This window comes from Hylaeus anthracinus, unplaced genomic scaffold (assembly GCF_026225885.1).
Source record: "Hylaeus anthracinus isolate JK02 unplaced genomic scaffold, UHH_iyHylAnth1.0_haploid 3, whole genome shotgun sequence".
In the NCBI taxonomy this organism is placed as follows: domain Eukaryota; kingdom Metazoa; phylum Arthropoda; class Insecta; order Hymenoptera; family Colletidae; genus Hylaeus; species Hylaeus anthracinus.
The window spans coordinates 11,941,021-11,961,546 of NW_026535284.1; the positions used below are offsets into that span (position 1 = coordinate 11,941,021).

At 45.1% G+C, this 20,526-nt stretch overlaps 1 protein-coding gene across 1 annotated transcript in view; it reads right to left on the reverse strand.

Moving 5' to 3' along the window:
* Window positions 1-20,526, reverse strand: part of LOC128893459 (nephrin-like) — a 116,304-nt gene that overhangs the window by 52,614 nt on the left and 43,164 nt on the right. The window contains exons 5-6 of the mRNA XM_054154394.1: window positions 7,193-7,303; window positions 922-1,149 (exon numbers count right to left, since the gene is read on the reverse strand). Of these exons, the coding sequence (XP_054010369.1) occupies window positions 922-1,149; window positions 7,193-7,303 (339 nt within the window). The remainder of the gene's footprint in view (window positions 1-921; window positions 1,150-7,192; window positions 7,304-20,526) is intronic.

The window sequence follows — 20,526 nt, forward strand, 5'->3', positions numbered from 1 at the left end:
GTACCCGAGCTATAGAGAGTCTACATCTGTCCAAAGGTTTTTGTTTGACATAAGATCACGCGGTATTTCTTTTTGGTGTGGAAAGCCACAGATGTACACTCCATGGAAATATTCAAATAAAATTTCATGCTGGTGTAACACAAAAAAAAAAAAAGAATACGAAAGTTCGTCTCTTTTTTCGGCTTCCACAGTGGCCTGACTCTCAAAATCGGTGAAACGCCCGCTCGATACGCTTTTTCCTCTTGTCTGAAGTGCTTTGGTCGCTTCCATCCGACGCGCGATCGCGTGTACGAAACGTACGAAAAAAAAATAGGGAAAAAAGAATGAAATTCGCTTCGCTCGAACGGAAACGCACCAGGTGATCGTGAAACGAAATCTCCGTAGGCGGATCAGACGTTCGAGTCTCAAGCGAAGTGGTTCCCTGCTTCACGGGTAATTAGCTTCGTTAATTATTGATAGTTTCATTAGCATAACCGAGACTTTCATGGCTGAATGGAGGAAGAAATTACCCACGGCAGTCTTAAACAGATTAAACGACGTTATTGAAATCCTCTGTCTTTTGTGTGGGTAGGGGGGTTAATTGCAAACGCCCCGAAACGAGATCCGGTCTTTCAATACTCGACTAAAGTTCTTACGCGGAAACGACAATGAAAGCCTGTGAATCTTTAACTATTAACCGTATAGCATTACCCAGCGTAATGTGCTAACGAGGTCAAGTAGGTAGGAAATAATAGGATTAGGATTGAAATTTGCTCCCTCGACGTAAGTCTTGTTTGGTCAGACGACGGAAATATATTCTTTAGTAAAAAAGTTAAATGCTAAACAACACGTAGAAGGTATCTTTCTCTAAATTGCGCGCTAATCCCGAAACGCTTAAGAACTTGTAAACGGGTTAAGAACCACAGCGATAGGCCCACTTACTGTAAAGTTCTATGATGACGGCAGTGGTAGGCGGCGATGCTAAATGAGTATTGCTCGCCTTGCAGAACAATTTGGCGTGGTAGTGGCTCCTCGTGAGACCCTTCAGCGTCACGTTGCTTATGGTTACGACGTTGGTTTCACCCCCTGGCCCTTGGGTCTCCCGAACCTCCGACTGCGCATCAATTATCTGCGACTCCAAAAGCCACGTAACTCGAGGCCTGGGTTTACCTGAATCGAAACAGACAAGTCACTTTAGAACACCTGGGCAACGTAACTTATGTATTCGCAGTTTCTCCTTGCTTGCTCCTTTCGCGAATTTTCAATTGTATCCCACCTTGGTACAACAGGTTCGTATCGTGACGTTAGGAAATATTAAAAGAGGTAAAAAAGTAGCTCGTACACTGTACTGTAAAAAAGATAAAAATTGTGAAGTATACTCGAAAGTTTATCGATAATCGGGGTTTATCGAATTTCATACGGGGCGAAGAATGGTCCACGCCGCGGGCAATATCGCAGGGCCTCCTGCAATCTATTTGACGGAGTGCTCTCTGTCGCTTATCCGTAGCAAACAGGTCGATTGTTGGTGAAGGCAATCCGAGCAGTTGAACCAACCTGAGTAGTCTCGGTGCATCGAGACGCCTGCCGTGTCTACGGATGTGTATCGAGGGCTGCAAGCCAGTCGTCAATCACGTCGCTCGACGGGTCTTACTCGAACGCAACAATAGCGATCGCAATGGAAACCGCTCGACGTCCTGCTCGTCAATTTATTGGTCCCAATGTACCATCTGCGCGGACAACTAATTCCCTGGGTTAATTATTCGCGCAAACTTGTCGCTTCGGAGTCTAGCGACGTCGCAAAACGTGATTGTACCGAATATTCGTGGAACAATAATGAGATTCCCTGTCGATCCTCTTTCGCTGGGTACACGATACCGTCTCCAAAGACTGCGCCGACGAATCACTTTTAATTGACAGCGGGATTGACGCTGGTATCGCCGATAATGGAAATGCGAGCGTTGTGGCAAATCCTGGCTACCCACACAGCTGCATTTGCCTCTACAACGTGATAGACCGCACGCGATAGTTTCGCGTGAATTCGTCGATCGCTCGGTGTTCCTTGCTTTTGGGCGCGTATCCTAATTAACTGGAGACTTTACCCCCAGGTAATGAATTTAACGAGCGAGGATGCAATGCGCGGAATTTGAATATGAACACCTATGGTTCATTGCTATTTACTGTCACACTGCTATCCAAATACAGTTCAGACTGCTATCCAAATACAAACGGAAGTAGAAACGGCCAGCATTTGTCAGACGCGCTAGTCAAGTCACTGTTCTCGAACACGGAGCGTAGGAAAATATTTTATTCTACATTTTCGATAAACCTTTACATGTAACATTCGACGAGGTTGTATCAATCGTTCCAAAAAATTTTGCGCAGACGAGACCAAAGAACTCCACTCGGAATCGATGAAACCCTCGACTGTGGATTTGCTGTAACTTTTGCAGGTTCATACATCTATGCGGCAGACATTTCTATTCATAACTTGGATGAACGAGAATCAAAATATATACGTACCTACATCCTAAAGATTCTTTAATGTGTCTCGCGTTATCCTATTTTTAACGAATCTCATTAATAGTGTGCGAGACGGGTCAAGAGTGATTGCGGCATTACTCTCGTGTCGCGACACGTATTCGCGTCAAGTTCGTTACCGCGGTTATAAAACACGTTATGAATTAACGTTATACCTCGTGAACCATAAATTTCACCAGCATCCCTCTTATATTACTTGGATAAAGCATCGAACAAAGGATAAACAGTTTTTCATAAGTGGTAAATAAATACTCGTTTAAAGTAATGGTAGACCGTAAAAATTGTCCATCGCCTAAAAGCAGGGATTTTATGTTATTTTTGAACGTGAGTCGTTATCTCTAGTCGTTTAAAAGTTCGTTTAGTTTTATATTCGCCGAACACCATTTTCGCCTCACCACGTATAGACTTGGTGGTAAATTGACAACTGGGATCGATGATGGGCGTATAGATCTACGAACGTGCAAATATACAAGCAAATCGAGCGTCGGGGATTGGCCGATTTTTATTAAAGCCCTTTGTTGAAGCTTATACAGAATATTTCGGAGCGGATCCTGAACATTCAGTTATCAACTACAATGTCGTGTCTGACCATTGCTGGTTATTACTACTGTGAGTGTATCTAGGTAGGCGCAAACATTCCAACTCTCAGAAAGAAAAGTACTTAACAAATTATAGGTAAAGTGTGAAGTAGTCCATTTAAAGCTACGTTCCATAACTTGACGCCCAAGGGACGCGAGTTCCTTTTGCTTCTGCCTTGTCACGGTCCTGTACGTGTGATAATTCGGACGAATCGCGTGTCGTGGATGCACCTACACGCGAACGACTGTATTTCGGTGTAGATCAGGTTTCCCGAGTAAGCCGAGAACTCGTTCATTCCGGAAAGCAAATTATGCGCCGGGAGAGAGCTAGGGAACGACGCCGACGAGTAGAGAGCGGTAAAGTGACAGAGGCGAGGGATTGTGGATTCTGGTTGAGGGGCAGAGAAAGGGTGGAAAGGGGAATCGAGGGTGAATGTCACATGCTCTCGACTTTCCGGTTTGCGTCGCAGGGAATTATTTCATTGCCTCTGTGAGAGGCGGAAGTAGAAAAGGTGGAAGTAAGGGACACAGGGATTACCAGCGGAAAGAGAAAGAGGATCTTTATTGCTCTCCGAGCCTCCAGCTGGTATCATGGATGGCGCAGGTATATATCACGAGGTTCGCGAGCTGGATACGACTCGGTCGTAATAATGTTACGCGGCAGTCAAGGAGGCACAATAAGAAACGAATTTTAGTGGTCCTCGACGGTGTCCGATACGTTTATAAAAGCCTGGATGGTTCTGTTTCCCGTTGGTTCGGTTACAGAAGGCGCATCTATCTCTGTACGAAATTTGAAATTTCCTGTAACTGTTTATATACCAAATTTCTCAAATTCCGGCCTCACTAGTCGATTCCATTTTCAACTTCTAACGCGAAACAGTCTTTCTTTATTCGTTTTTCATTGACTCCCTCCACAAATTCCAATACGTTTTACACGCGTAGAATTACTCGATTTATTTTGTCGTGTTTCTGCAACAGAGCGTCGAAAAATCCAAAAACCGTGGGAAAACAAAAAGCTATAGATTCGCGCAAACTATGAAAGAGAAATGCAGCATGGTGTGCCGGCGCGTTTCTCATTGACCGTTTGTCGCGTTAAAACAAACAGTTTACCACGGTTGTCCGCTGGAAAATTACTTACGGAGTGACACACGAACAATGCCGGAGGAATGTAGTTGGTGGGAAAGGTGACGCGTGGAAAAGGTTGAAGACAGTACATTGTGCTGGTAACAAAGCATGGTCACAATGGACGCCACGCTCGGCCCCATTTGAAGTTCCTCGATCGCGCATCGGCGATCACAAACTCTTATTTCAAAGATTCCATTATACGCGAAACGGAAACCTTAATTTCAATCGATCGTTACCAATCTATTTTGGAACACCGATCTATTTAAAAGTATCAAATAAAATATCCCAACGGTTTCAGCAGTTCTCCCCAATGCGCTGTTTATTTTCACGCGTAGCAGAGTACTTGTCCTGACAGATATACGAAAATGAATATCGGAAGGGTCGCAATCGCGTGCACATAAACAAGAAAGTTCCTGCGCGAGTTAGGCGTTCTTTCGTATCAAATATAAGCTATCTTGGGAATTTATGTAGCGCGTTCTCGAGCGAAGGGTGGTCACGTAAACAGGCGACAGTACGGATTCTCCAGTGAATACGAAATGTGCCATCTTGAGGGTGAACGCGAGGGGAAGAGGAAAATATAAATTTGTCGAAAGTTTCGGGCCGTCTTTGCTTCTTGTTCGGCTACTTCGTAGTTTCGACAACGTATCGCGAAACCCTTCGTTCGCGAAGTCATCGACTACCTGTGCCACGCAAAGGAGAAAAACTTACTGCGACTTGGAAGTTCGTTTCACCAAGTGACAAATCGTTCGTCCTGGGAACTGGCTGTCAGACCTGCCCGCGAGTTGAAAGCCGTGTAATCTTCTTGGAAAGCAGAGCGCGAGGTTTTCCGTGTAGAGAAAACGAAAAATTTCTTGCTGAATCGAAGTAAGTTGGACCGGAAGCCGAGTTTCTCCCCCGTTAATTTACGGTATTCCATTATTCAAAGTAATATCGGACGTTTAATGAAAGTTAAACATTTCGGAAGTTTGTTTCGCGATCGTGGGGATTTCATTTTTAAATTTTCACGGTGAGAACGATGTCGGTTGCGAGCGTTTAAGAAACTTTGCCGCAGCCCAACGAGCTACGAACATGCATCCGCGCTTCTTGTATCGATTTAATATTATTCATAAATCACGTCGAGTTCATGTTTGTTTTAAAATTTCAATATTTGTTATTTATATTCCATTGCTCGTCTAGATATTTAATTATTCGGTATAGGTATTGTAAGAGTCCCTACAAAAAATAAGGCACGAAACTTCGAACCAAGTTTTACGATTACGTCTGCAATCGATCGATCGGTTAAACGACGACCATTGTCCCGACGTTATTCAATCTCGTACACTGTGTTATCCATCGATAGTTCCGCGACATTTGCCTAAGTGCGCATCCGGGGATTCGTGGGGTAATGGTGTTTTACGTACGACTCGTTGTTCCTCGTGTCTTTTCTTTATGGTTCTAACGTGTACAGACTTCCATCGATCGACGAGCATTAACGTCGTGGGGGTCGTGATTTCGCGAAAATAATCGTTCCATGCCTCTTCCTTGTTTACGCGTCACTTTTTCTAGGCGACAGTGAAACTAGAGATTTTGTCGAAGAGGAACAAGGGAACCAGGAAACAGGGGAAGATGGTTCGAATTCATGGGTTTTCGAGAAGAGTAGAAAAGTTCAGTGTCAGCGTCGATAGCGGGATGAACTTTGTAAATTCTGCAAGATAACTGGTCTGGTTAATGATTACCCGACGAAGGGGATAATTCATGGCGTACTCGTGGCTTGCGACGCGCGAACGCCAGTTTGGAAGATTAAAATTGGCGTCGGGCCAGGGTATTCATCGCGCGACGCGACGCGAGACGAGACGACACCCAGCACCGCATGGTGTCTCGGAAAAACCGTGGCTGTACTCTTCTGGCCTCTTCTCCATTGAGCCGCCCTCCTCATCCTTCTTCTACTTCGTCTACTTCGTACTTCCTTCCTTTCGAGTACGCGAACGCCGTCTCTAAATGGAATTGGCCTCGCGCCAGTGAATACTCGCGGTTCAAGGAAATAGGATTTCTCGTTCGGTACGTAAGATTCGAAAGACGTTTGCGCCTCTGCAACCCTCTTCTGCCGCGATTTACGCGCGATCGCTTATGCGTGGAGATCTTCTCTCGCCCCAGACGTCGAGGCAGATATTACTGCGCGCAACCGCGACCCGTTTATCCTAAGCGTGACGTGCAACCACCCGCGTATTCGATCGATATCGCGCGATTTTTCACCACAAATTACCGATTCCATTCATGCCTGTTAATAAATAACCGTCGAACACGAGTACCGTGGATCGTATTCAAATATAAAACACAGGTTTCCCAATGTAAAATAACGCAACAAAATTTAGAAGCCAAGCTTTATTATCCGCGTTTTTTTAAATATTTTTTTTGCGCTGGATATTAAATTAATTACGTTGTTTAGGACATTTATATTTGCGTATACGTCGAAATTTGTCTTCTTTATTACTCGACGTAATCCTCGCACGTTTCTATCGAAGCTACGTCGACGAACGAGCTTCCTCGAGGAGGAAAACCGGGGCTGAACGCTGTCGCCGTAGACTTTGATGAATTGTGATGGATGCGCGGCTACTGTCTGTCGGCTTCCTACAAACGATGCGCAGCTACTTATGATAATTCACCCTGCTCGTCGCCTAGGAGCAATTTCTAGCCGCGATCCATTACTCTTCGCAGTGGAAACGGGCCAGCTTCCAATTAAATCATGTGGGCGTTGGAGAAATAATAAATAAAGCGATGGGGTGGAAATGGAAATTTACGTTCAGACATAACTGCAACGATGGAACGAAGGAGAATGGATACTTGCAGTGTGAATTTAGAGGAGGTTCATTTTCTATAGCAGTCTGTTTAAAGTGTGTACGTAACTCTTTACAATGTATTATGAATCAAAATGAACCCAGTTGCAAAGGCAAACTTGAGGGTTAATGGTTCCAATGAAGGGGGTTGACACTCACCTCCGTGCACCTCGCAAACAAGAAAGAGGTCTGCTCCTTCGGGATAGGCCTCGAGGAGTTTGCTCATGTCCCTCTTCTTCTCGTCGTAGATTATCGGCTTGGCTGGCGGTACTGTGAACAGAAAGCAGGAGATACGTGAGCCGTAATACATTCCAGACGTCAAGTGGATGCGATAGAAGGCAGGGAGGTCTGACGATGACGAGGAAACGGAATAAAAGCAACTCGATCGCGCGAGGCGGAGACGATGGAAGGAAAATAGCTTTTGGTCGGCTCGAGGCCTCCTTTTTCACCCTCTCTAGCACTCTTTTGCCTCCTTCGACTCTTTCATCACCTGGCTTGGTTGCGATACTGACGGAGTAAATGTAAACAGGCCGAGTTTCATCCCTAAGCTACCTTTATCGTATGGAAATTGCCTTCGGCTACTGTCGCGGCATGGCAGCTGCAATCATACACCAAAAATCTCATAATACCTCTTCGCCTAGCGAACGGAAACGAACCTATGTTTCATGTGTTTCTAGGGCAGGAAAAATCCCAAGATCGGTTGGTCTTTTCCAGTGCCAAAAGGGTTCCCTTTTTCCTGATCTGGTTGTCAAAACTCGTTCGATCGAACTCGATAACCGAAGCTGCGTCACCTCAGTCGAGGTTAAAATATTCCGCATAAGGCACCCCTCGATTCGGAAACATGTGCAATTGTTATGCCTGCTTCGCACTCTTCGCCACCTGCTCTAGAAATATCTATCGCCGCTGCGTTCCAATCTTCCATCGTGTTGTGCTTTAACTTCTTTGCTTGGAGAATCGAGTCACGAATCTTGATGTTCTATAGTTTAGGAATTATTGATCGTTCGTACACTGGTGGTACAAGCTGAATCAATGTTTTAATAATAATCAAGCTTGAATCTCCTTCTTGAATATTGTCAAAGAAACCATTGGAAAAGCTTCATACGAGATAAGTATTAAGACTTTCGTATAGTTTATCGTTTCCCTTCGCGACGCCAGCGTTGGCCAAATAATCAGAATCTAGCTCTTCCGCTACGTCATCGTTTCAAGCTTCTCTCCGTTCGCTTGGTTGGTTTATCCCTCGGGAATCGAGGTCCTTAATCGTATTCGTTCGAGCTAGGGCCATAAAATCTCAAGGCGAGCTAGTGTGGATCGATTCGCGAAACGAGTAGGCGATACGGTCTGCGACGGATTCTCGTTCCCGAATCCTTTCTCTCGAGAACGATTGCCGTTTCAGCGTCGACAGAAAGGCAACGAGAAGACCTCGTGAATGCGAAAGACTCGCCGATTTCTGCAGTCCGTATAACAGACGGACGTCGTAATCTTGGCCGAGATTAAAGCCACGACCGCCCAGGACGACGGTTTAGCAGCACTAATGCCGGCATTCACGACCTTTTATAGCGCGTTTATCCGTTGCCTCGAGTCACCGTCCTCCTCCCTTCCTCAGACGCGCTGTCCCTCGGTCTAGCCCATTGTTCCAGCGACAATCGAGCCTTTTTCTTGCAAAAGCACCACTTGGTTTCTATTGTTTTGTCTCGGACGTTCAATTTTCAGCGGAAGTATTATCGATTTACGTGGAATTTTGGAAGTTTTTAAACCATTTCTTCGTATAGTAGCCTATTAACCAGTCCAGGCGTTACGTATCCATGCGAAATAATCTATGGAAAAACCTGCCCAGGTGAATGCTCGTAGAAACAGATGCCGTAAAACTTACCCGTCGTAGAGTCCCAGTGGTATCGACGCGTTCCCAACCAGAGATCGAGCGTTGGGAATACAGGCTGTCTCATCGGGAACGTTTTCCAGCGGTTGCTAAGCTGACGGGAAAAGAGGCAACCCCTAAGGGAGCGACGATTCGCGGGGAAACGTGTTTCGTGGTTCACGTGACCGCAACGGAAGACTTTTGGTACGCTTGGCGAATTCTTTCCAGCGGTTAACGTGCTCGCGCATGGGGATCGCGCGTCAGAGGTAGGGTAAGGCGAGAGGAGAGGAATAACGTATGCGAGGCTCAGTCATAGCTTCCGTTACCTTTCACGACTCGGCTGAGAAACTTTTGCAGACATTCTAGCGTCGACTCGATCCCCGGAAGGCGCGAGCTACGAGACGCCGACGTCTACTGCTGAGGTTGCGTCGGAAAAGGTTGAGGAAGTAGGAACCAACTTCCAAGGCAGTTGAGTCTAGGTCAAAGATGGGAAAAGTCCTCGTCTATGGACAATTTTCTATTAACGAGCCGAAAGTAATCAACTTTTTACCTGCTATTTTTTTTAAATGAAAATCGAGGATGTAAATCCAAAGTATTAAAGACTCGGTTTTCTTCGTAATGGCGCCAACACCATGGCTAGTTAGCTCTTCTTGACTCACATCTTTATCATATTTTATTCCAAAATTGGACAATCTTTCAGCGCAAAGGACGTCTGTCGCTCTCGCACCATGGCTCCCAGGGGCACGTCCCGTCTCCACCCCAACCTTGTCACGGTCCTATTTCTGGGGAACCGTTATCGCGTTTACGTCGCTGTGTACCATGTTACAACGAACCCTCTGGCGAATTTCGGTCGTAAAGTTTTATATCCCGACGCAGTCGCGTTACGTTTAGCGGGTATCGTGGCCCCTGTACGATAAGAAGAACGACGAATCACGTGGCTAATTTGACGATTAAATACCGCAGATATGGCAGCACGAAAACACGAAGTTAACCTGCACTTAACCCGCGAGTCGTACAACTTGGAAGACAGAGAACGGAAGAAGGAAATCGTGTTAAACAGCAGAGAATCTCTCTACCGCATTCTATAAATATTAGAGTATTTTTCATCGTCATCTCGAAAGCGTAGAAGATTCCTGTAGAGAGTCGTGAAATAACTCGCGATTTTGAAAGGACTCGCGCAAAGTGCACGTGTCTCTCGGTAGAAATCTCTGGATTATCGCGTAACATGGAAAGTTTGTGGGAAATGGTGGCGGTCCAGGAGGTACCGTTTCACCTGACGTTTCAAGACGAAGCTCCGGCGACGGTGGTGTTTGAACGACAACGTGCAAACCATTTGGCCAGAGGTACAATAGCCGGCGGCCTCTGCGGATCCGGTGGACCGTGAAAATATATTGCTAATAGGGTTTGCAACACGGCCCGTTAGTCGAGAGTAATGCCTTACCGCGGCGGCACACGTTAAGCTCGTTTAACGGACTTCACTTTCCTACTTCCACCTTCTCCTGGTTCTCGCCCCTCCCCCCCCCCCCCCCCCGGACACCAGGACTTTCCTGGACACCGATCAGATTTATCGACTTCCAGACTGTATCACGCACTCGTTATCGAACTCTCGTTCTTCCGGAGATTTAGTTCGCTCTCGAGCCATTCGCCCGTCGTTTCATTCTTCTCCCAGGAGCATTTTTAATTCTTTCTTTAATCCTCGCAACGCTCGAGAGTTGTCGTTTGTCTTTTTCTCCACTCCGATATTTCATTCGTCCCCAATAGCGCGGTTCATTCGCAGTTTAGGGGATCTTCTACTCCAGGACGCTACGATGAGCCATTTCTTTCTGAATTTTTTACTGGAACATTGCATCGTTGATAGCTTTTTCAAACTCCGCATACCTACCCCCGGGGAACTTGTACCATTTCTTCAAAGTCCTCGGAGCTGCTAACGGTCTCGTCCCGATTTTTATTTCCTTGAGCATGCGTGGTCAACGTCTGTACGCGGTCGTGGACGTCAAATTTGTGTCGCCGGGACGTTATGCGCGATATCTAACGTGTATTTGTTTAGCCGTGCGTGTTCCTCTGACTTCATGCGAACCAATATCCGGCGGTATATACGGTTCGTACGCGTTTTCAAAGTAGTCGGTGCACGAACTGCTATACATACAGATAGAACCTGGCGAGCTATCTCTTCCGACGCCACGATCCGGATGCACCATTTGCGCGATATACTCCGGCGCTATCGGACCGCGACGTGCTCGTATCTTCCTCGTTTACCCCTTCGTGGACTCTGGACGTCGATGGATTCAAGGGGTCGTATATGATTGAACGCTCAAACAGACCCCACGACGCTGAATCGTTTTTTTGTCTGAATCAGTGACAATCGTATGATAAATTTGTTCGTGACTTGACTAGGCCATGGTGAATATCCAAGGCAATATTAAAATTTTTCATATTGCATATTGAATTTTTAAGTGAATTTTTATGATTAAACAAAAATTTATTACATAAAAGTAACTCTCGCATCACAAACTCTCTCAGCTTTTCAACGGTGGTCACGTCCGCCGAGCTTATCATCTATTTCAAATAACGGAAAGCTATTAAAATTTTCATTAAAATAAGAATTTTTCATCTAAAATTTGACATGTTTCAAATAAACCTTAAAAGTAATTAGAATTTATATAATCTGTGCTAACCGAAGGGTAAAAATGTTTGAGCACGTTGATGGTCCAATTCTCTTTATTAAATTCTCCAAAAGATGAGTATCCCCTCGAGGTCCCATTCGGTTGGTTCCTATCGACCGTAACGTCGTGTCAGATTTTCCTTCTCGATCTCGATCGGAGTTTCATTGGATTCCAGGCAAGAGTCGCGATAGTGTCTACCGATTACAAACGAAAGTTGCGATTATGGTCGGAGCCAATGCACGGTATACCAGAGAAAATTCGACGTAACGCCGAAAGTTATCGGCTTACGCTTTATCAGTGTTCACGCGAGAGGCGCGGGGAAGGTTTCGATCCGTGAACCAGAAATAGGTGTCGTTGAAAAATGACACAGCCACGAGTGTATTAGTACATTACTAACGGTATTATCCTAGAGGAATGATAGGCAACGCCACGTTATGCTCGCGATATTTCAGGAATTACGAATATTGTTGTATTCCTACCGTATTTCAGGAACGATATTTTTATCGTTCGAGTTACGGTCGTACGGTCGCCATCTAACTTTTTTATATGTATATTCTTTTTTTTTTTGGGGTTGGTTCTCAACGTGTATCGATTAAATATTGCGAGAGTACACGATACACCGGTTCGAGGCAGCGATCGTGTTGCGCGCACAACACCTCGGCTCGATACCTGTTATGGTAATCGACGCAAACTCTTTTTTCCTGTGCAAACATTTTTGCTATGAGGTTCCGAATCGAACGATCGAAAAATTTTTATTTAATTCCGGGTAGAGCGTGTTTCGCGGTTCGATACGTTTCAATTGCTCTAAACGAATCTGGCTCCGAAGCTTCCGTACGTTCCGAAATATTTTGTTTTTTGAACAAACTACGGTAATCAAACTTTCAATCTAGTAGGCGTTTGCTATTTTAGCATTTCCCCGAAGTTTCCGAAATTTCATCGCCCGGGAAATGGGAAATACTTTACTTTCTGGGTCTGCAAATATTTGTTCCTTGCGCAAACAAACGACTAACAAGCTTGAGAAATTTATGCTGGATTCTTTCTAACCACTGTAGGGCATTCTTTAGATTTTTTTGCAATATATAAAGGGTTGTGAAAGAGCCCAAGAAACCCCAGGCAGCGAGTGTAAATTCTTCAAGGAAACATGGTGACGCGGGTACTAACGTTCTGCCGTTTGTCATTCGATCTTCCGCGAGGATGATCTCCGTCGAATGGAGTAAAATCATCGACCGGAAACGCGTGGAAGCAGCTTGCACGAAGTGAGAAGAACGTCGATTCGAACGGGGATCAACTTGCGAACGGTGATCCGCGAATATGTCTCCTGTTGATCCTCGAATCGAGTTCGCGACTGTATTCGTGTCGTATGCAACTATTCTTGATCGTCGACACAATCCATTTTTACTTCCTCGACTGATGCTAACCCTAGGATAAATTCTATCGTGTTTTACATCTGTTGTCAGATGAGACGTTACAAACGCAAAATATGTAAAATGTACAGTGCATTCTGGGACGGGAGAGATATTAGCATAGGCGAGAGGCGAAACAGTTTACAGAGAAAATTGTACAAATCGTTGTCAACTTTTCCACCCACGCAATCTGTTATCGTCGGGACGAGTTCGCGACAAAGCTCGTTCGTCGATTTTCGTGCTCCGTCCGTCTCGATCTTCGAGTGAGGTCGCGTGCCGCTCGAAGCAAATGTCGACCGTCGGAAAACAAATCGGTTCTGTTAAGTAAACTGTCGAGGGACAATCGTTGGAGTGTATTCGGCATTCGGCTGGGTGCACGCGAGGCGTGCGGTCGTGGAAAATATTGGAACCATTCGAATTCATCGAATTCCCAGGAGGCGACGACTTCTGGTGTTTTCGGTTCGTGGCGGGCCTGCCTGGCAGACGTCCCACGGTGGAATATTTGCCTCGAAAAGCTGGCCAAAAGTCGCTTTACAATATTTTGTCTAACCACAAAAGTCTTTGCTGTCTGAGGTGGCTGAACAGATAAGGGAGAACGGACCAAAATCTTGTCGTGCTTTTCGATCAAACTACCTTTGAAACATTGCATAGTTATTAGCGATTTCTATGTGTCTATAACGAGTTGCGTCAGAATTTTTTACAAAATTTAAATGTACGAACCTGTTTTAAAATTAGCCAAAATCACCTATCGCCGCGCAAATGAATACATCGCCAACGCAAATGGGGCGAAAGTAACTAAATAATTGATGACTTACACTTTCCAAAGCAAATATCCCAGCGTGTTAGCGGGCGTGGTGGCTGAAGCGTACGGTGACTTATGGTGGCTGTTGCAGCAGCCTTCCCCGACGTGTCGGTGACTTGCTGCGTGACTTGGGTATCGGGCAAAGCCCACGTAACGATTACCGTTAAAAATTTAGGAAAATTTTGCCGTCGCGGGTGGAGGCGATGTTATTTTTATGCGAGAACGCCGCGTCGACTACGCCCTCCATTTCTCGCGTATGCGCCGCACGTATTTCTTTGTGTATTCCACGAGCCACCTCCACCGTGTACGGTACAATTGTACACCCTTGCTGGATTTTTCGACAATAACGCGCCCCCAGTCGCGTCTACGGTTTACCGATACAGTAACTCGTTTGTGCGTTCTCGCGCAATCATCTCGAGCAACGAATTAGTCGATCGAATGTTCAGCGCCGCGTTGCAGGGCTACGCAAACTAGCACGTTTTTTCTAATTTTTTTCATGATCTGGGAGAGCATGTTACAGTCCCGATATTGCCTTTTATGTCTCGTTCTTTTCACATTCACGGAGGGAAAAGCGAATAACGGTCGACAATATCGCACGTTGAGCATTTTTGTCGGCATAATCTTAGGTTCTACTACTTTATCTCGCAATTACTCCTCTTAGTTGCCCTTGCGTTCGATGAATGATATCAATATCAACAGATCCTCTCATATTCTATCGCACACGAAAAGAAAGGAATACTCGACGGTTATTTGATCACACGATGGCATACCATATTGAAAACTCTCGGATATCTCGCAGCAGCCACTTTAACTCACGGTTAGCGAGCCGGGGATCTGTTTATTCCCGGAAGTGGCCACTCCAGCAACGCGTCCTCGATCTTCCAGTCGTGAAACGATGGTGCTCCATAAATTCTTGGCAATCTACGCGTCCACTCGTCCGTAAATCTTCGGTTTTTATTCGCCCTAGCTGACTATATGAAGCGACAATTAAAGTCCGCGTTTTAATTAAAGAACTCTGTCGACATTATTTACAACCCCCGTCGGGATTTCAGCGAGCGTAAATGATTCAGCGCACGAACACGACCCGGGATGGAAGAAGGAGAGAACAGAGATCGATCGCGACGCGTAGCAATTTCCATGGATCGCCGACAAATTGTACTACCAGAGTTTTCTCAACGAATGGCGTTCCTTTAAATCGAACCTCATACACTCCTGAGGCGGCAGGCAGACGTCACGCAGATGGAATAATTTATATTGACCAAATGGGGAAACAACATTCCGTCCACTGTTGGCGAGTTAATAATTTTACAGCCGAAGCGTACGCGTCCCCAAAATCCCGTATCCAATTCCACGCTACAAATTATTTAGCGCGAATGCAATGCGTCTCTGTTTGTTTGTAGCGTGCAGATTCAGCAGCTGCTCGTCACCCCCACGCGACAGCGTCCTTAATTTGGATGCTGTTCGCATCCAATCGTGGCGGTCGGACACTTAACGGGTTGCACCAGCGTTGAAAGTGAACACATTTCTATTTCTATCTCTATTAATAAAGTAACGAGTTTTGCGAATATTTTGAGCTAGGATGAGGGTCGAGATTCTGAAAATTAGGAAAGTCATGAATTTATTACGAAAGGGGTGCCCGGGCAGACGAGCACATCACGTAAACTTTAATCGCGTTTTTCGCGAAACCACGTTTTTCAGCGTTGACAGCGTAACTTTATAAATAATTACTGACACTTTTAACTTTGGCCTGAATATTCCGCGTAACATTGTTCATTGTTGATATACGGTCTTTTTTCTATGCATTTAAAATGGCCAAGTTTTTCGCGAGAATCCGACGCTATTAGTTTCGAGTGATAAATTACAAATGCGATCGTATGGTAATGAATTTTCAACTCTGCTTAACGTTAATGGCTAAAATTCGAGTAATGGTCGTCGGTTCGATTTTCCCTCGCTAACGAAATTGCAAAATTTCTGTTCATCGTATAGGGGATGATTCTATTGTTAACACATTCGCGCGGTTTTCGCAAACGTGAGTATGTCGAATCGCAACATTGTTATGATTATTTGTAATTACATGTAATACGAATCACTATTGGAATCGGAAAATACGTATGTCTCCTAACGAGATCATATTTGGACTCATTTTCGCGGAAATCAATACTACTCGTATGACTGCGTAAATACAAATTTATTTTACGTCTAATTTTACAGTATAATTACAGGATAATAGAAACCGTTGAACTCTTAGAGCGGAATTACAGTCTGTCCCAGTTAGGAGAATTATTATGTATAATGGTTTCAAAAAGCAATTAATTCTTCGAAGATGAACACATCATTGGGACACGCAAAGATGGTCGACTCAGGCTCCAAGTTTACCTGCCCTATTTCCAGAGGGAATATTCATGGTGTAAGTCGTTTCGTTTCCTTGAACGCCTCCATTTTTTAACACCTTGTCACGAAAGCGTTTGTCGTCTAGGGGAACGATAAAAGGCGTCGATCGAGGATTCTCGCACGCCCGTCATTTCGACACACCGGAATAGAAACATCGTAGTGTTTTATAGTTTGCACCTTGGGCAGAAATTGGATGTTTTACGAAGGCTGTCGACTCGAGGTGAACGTGACCGAAGAAGACTGACTCGGTTCACCGCTTCTTCATGCTTCACTCTCTTTTTTTTTATTCTTTCCTTCTTACCAGCAACCAATACCACCTCTATTTTCGTACACCTTTTCTTCTATTCGGTTCGTCGGCGACCATTTTTCGTTTTGTCGCGTCGAACGTGGTTTTGCTGTCGAGCTTGACGATCTCGGTGGAAAATCCAGGACTTAATTACGTTTTATAGAATTATTACGAACGTCATGTTAGATTCAGCTCTAGATCAGCTACGCTGAAGTTTGTTCCGTGGATGAGGGAAGAGAGAAACGAAATTCTGTCCTTTAAAACGTAGAAGTTGTCCCCTCTTCCTGTAGGTCGCGTCCTTGTCCTCGTAAATCGGATATAACCTCGACTAGGTAATTTCCGGGGTCGAGACGCGATACTTTTCCCACAGCATGCATCGTACGACAACTGTTTCGAGCGTAGTTCTTCCGACGCGTCGTACAAAGGAAAGCGTTTTGAAAAGTATGAAAAGTACTGCGACAGCTGTTTGTATTCGCCTCATCCCTAGGGAAGAACTGCCCTTAAAATTCTTTTGCAAGGGTAGTTTTAAAAATCGATGGGAAGTGCCATCTTGGAAGGTTTATATTTATCGAACAATTTTTGAAACAAGGCGACGCCGAAGATGACTTAAACTTCGCCTCTTTTCTCTTGGGCTACAACATGCATCGATTCGAATAAGATCCGGTAAAGCAAAGATCGAGTTTTTGTATGCGACGAGATAGCGCAATGCTCTTCCGGGGATTCTTCCTTGCGTTTCCGGGCCTGAAATCCGCTGGAAATCTCTGGTGCTAGTGTTTTCCTCTTCCGCTCAATCTCCGCTGTTCTTTCGATTTCTTCTTTCTCGAATGTTTAGAAAGAATTTCCAGCGCCCAGCCTCGATCTGTAAGCAGGCGTTCCGCGCAACTTCGTCCGGCGCCATCAGCGAAACGAGACAAAACGAGGGAGGGACGAGGAGAAGGCTCGAGAATTCAAACCAATCGGATTATCGGATTATCCGATCGCTTTGAATTCTCAATCCCGCTGAAAATACTTCTCCGCACTTTCAGAAGGCGCCGGGGCTCACGTAATATTTTTCTATTTTCCAGATCAGTCGAAAACGGGTTATCGTAACAGACACGAAAACAACATCGAGTATCGCTTTTTTTTTTTATTTGCATCGCGTAGACAATTCCTTATGTACGATTCCTCCTATAAAGTACACACTCCTGTAATATATACGTTGCTCTTGCTGTATCATTAACACCAAGTCTGAGTAACATTTTTCTCGAACAGTGCAACGCGACATTGTTGACAGAGAACGTGTCAACCCTGCGAAACTCGCAGGGATAGCGGGGCGCGAAACGTCTGCAGATAGTAACCGCATATTGCGCGCCGATGTAACGACAAGATTTATGCACAGGATATATGGGAACCGACGCGATAGCGGCTGAAATATCCACCGAAAGGTCGAAGCCGCGCGCAGCTTTTTTCAAACTCTCTGATGATAACGCGGAGACGCAGCGTGGCACAGGCCAGAGTAGACAGAGAGCTTCCGTTAAATCGTCCGTTTATTTCGCGGATTAGTCGGAGATTTATGCCACCGCTTTTACGGTTATCCTCTCGATCGACGGGGTGGACCAGTTCTCCTTTCCGCGAAAACATGAGCGCCAAGAGTTTACCACGTAGTAAAAGCCAGCGGCGAACGTCGGGCGACGCAGCGCGATATCGAGATTTATCGAATGGACGGTGATTCGTGGCCACGTCGTTCGCCGTGCCAATTGAATTTCTCATTTCCCCGTCACGAGTTTCCGGTATTGTTCGCGAACGTCCTTGAACGCTCCGATTTCTATTTCGGAAATTTCGGCGAGTTCCGACAGCTTTTAACGCTTTGCAGGTAAAACTTTTGTTTTAATAGGGACGACTAGCAATTTTGTGATGCTTCTGGTAATTGAGAATGTCTCTTCAGACAAGCGAGGAAACTCTGCTAAACAAGAATAAATCAAGTAGAAGTGGATATACTTAAGATCGACGCAGCTGCGAGGAGCGATCAAGGTAGACGTTGACGTCTCGACGGCGTTGGTAAACGGTGACGGAAATGAGACACTTGGAAACGCGCCAAATTTACGATGGAAATTTTCGAATACCGAATCGAGCGTCTTCTGGAAGCTCGCGAAAACAGCGTGGCGTAACTGCCGGCCGTCGCAATCAATAATGCGAACACTCGATGGTATCGAACGTATCGAGCGTATCGAACGCGGGTCTCGATTGAATCTGCGCGGCTCGTGGTCCACGAACCGCCAAGACGATTCCTTCCCGTTGGATCGCTTGCGATAAATCTCGATATCGTTCTCGATACCGTTCACCCTCGGCCGAGTGATAAATTTTATCGCTCTTGGAATCGTACATCCCTCCTTATATCTATACATATACACGACGAGGTTCTCGCCCCGATCATATATCGATCGAAAGCTTAGCTAGCAAAACTTATAGCTCGCACGTGAAAATCTTCAATGCTCGTCGATGGGAGGGTTAATTGCGAAGCTTTCCTTCGCATGGAGCAATCATCGTACCCACGAATGAAAGACATAATTGATGGCTGTCACATTGAAAAGTCATTCCCCTTTTCGCGACGTAACGATCTGCGAATGAACGTGGCTGCGGATATCCAGGAGGGCAAAAAGAAGGATCGTTCATAGAGTCTCGTTCGGTACGCAATAAATTGCTGAACCGTGTAGTCGTCTCGATGATTCAAAAGCTTCGATCCTTGGACCATCTCCGTGACATTCGAACGATCGATTTAAATGAAACGTCGAGACCCCGGACCATTCATTGTCCCCTGGAATCGTTCCCCCAGGATTACGCAAATATTTTCCCTCCGCCCCATTGGTTTTTCTTCTCTTTCCACGATCTTCCAGGCTCGACGTTCTCATTTGTTTTCGTACATTCCAGCTTCAGTCCACGCTGGGCTCGTTTTTTTTAATGCAGCCACGTTGGCTTCACTCGATGGTTAACGAGACAAACGAACACGCATCGCGGCTTTCCTCCACCTCCGAACTACTACTTGCATCCTTAACACGTTGATCGCCACGTCGCAGTGCTTCACACTGAAGAACAAACAAAATTAATTCTGAATGTTAAGTATCAAAAATAATAAATTTGAATGAAATTCTTAAACTTCGATTTGGTATAGCTGAGTCCTCAGGTTTTAGGATTTTATTCTCGAACAAGTTAGAGTCTTGCTCGAATATGAAAATATCGTCGGTTGCGAAGGGCTAGTTGAAAGTTTCATGTTGACGAGAAATGTGCTCATCTCTGTCCGAAAGGACAAATGTTGGCGAGGAAAAAGGACGGAAATATTATCAAGGAATAGTTGCTCGGTTACCATATAGCGCGAAAGCAAAAGAGGCGCAACGAATGGGAAAAAGAGGCCGCGTTCTGAGTTATGGGGACGTCGGGATCGTCGGGATCGTTTACGAGCCCGTAAAATTCCTCGTTCTTCATCGGACACGTGTTCCACTGACGCAGTTTCCTGCCTTATCCGACGACAGACCGTGGGGAAATTTTCGTCTTTCCAGAAAATATCGTCGCGACGTATTTTATCGACGTATCGACCTTTGTTTCAGGCCCTCATCAGGAAACTCAAATTTATAATGAAAATTACATTCGTTAAGTGTGAAGTAGAAGTTTAATTTCATGACAAAGTACACCAGAGTCAAAGGAAAAATTCAATTTGGACATGGAATATGTCACAGTAAAAAGAGAAATTAAATTTAAGCACAAAGCATATCAAAGGGATATGAGAAACCAAATTTAAACACAAAGTATACCAGACGCAAAAGCGGGAAACAAAATTTAAACATGGAGTACATGAAGGTTCAATTTCAAACTATTTTAAGTTGCTCACAAAGGAAAATGGTTCGGTCAGAAACAAATAAGCACTAACATTTGTTACCGCTCTGTCTCCTCCATTGTTCAGTTTCCATCGACGACTGAGAAAACTTTGAACGATGGAGTAAACAGAATTCGGCCAGAAAAAGCACCAGTGTTCGTGTCAAACAGAAAAATCTGGCTCGTCTACCGTATAGAAGGGTCTCGCAAGGCGACAATACGTCTTTGAAATTGACTCGGCGTCACG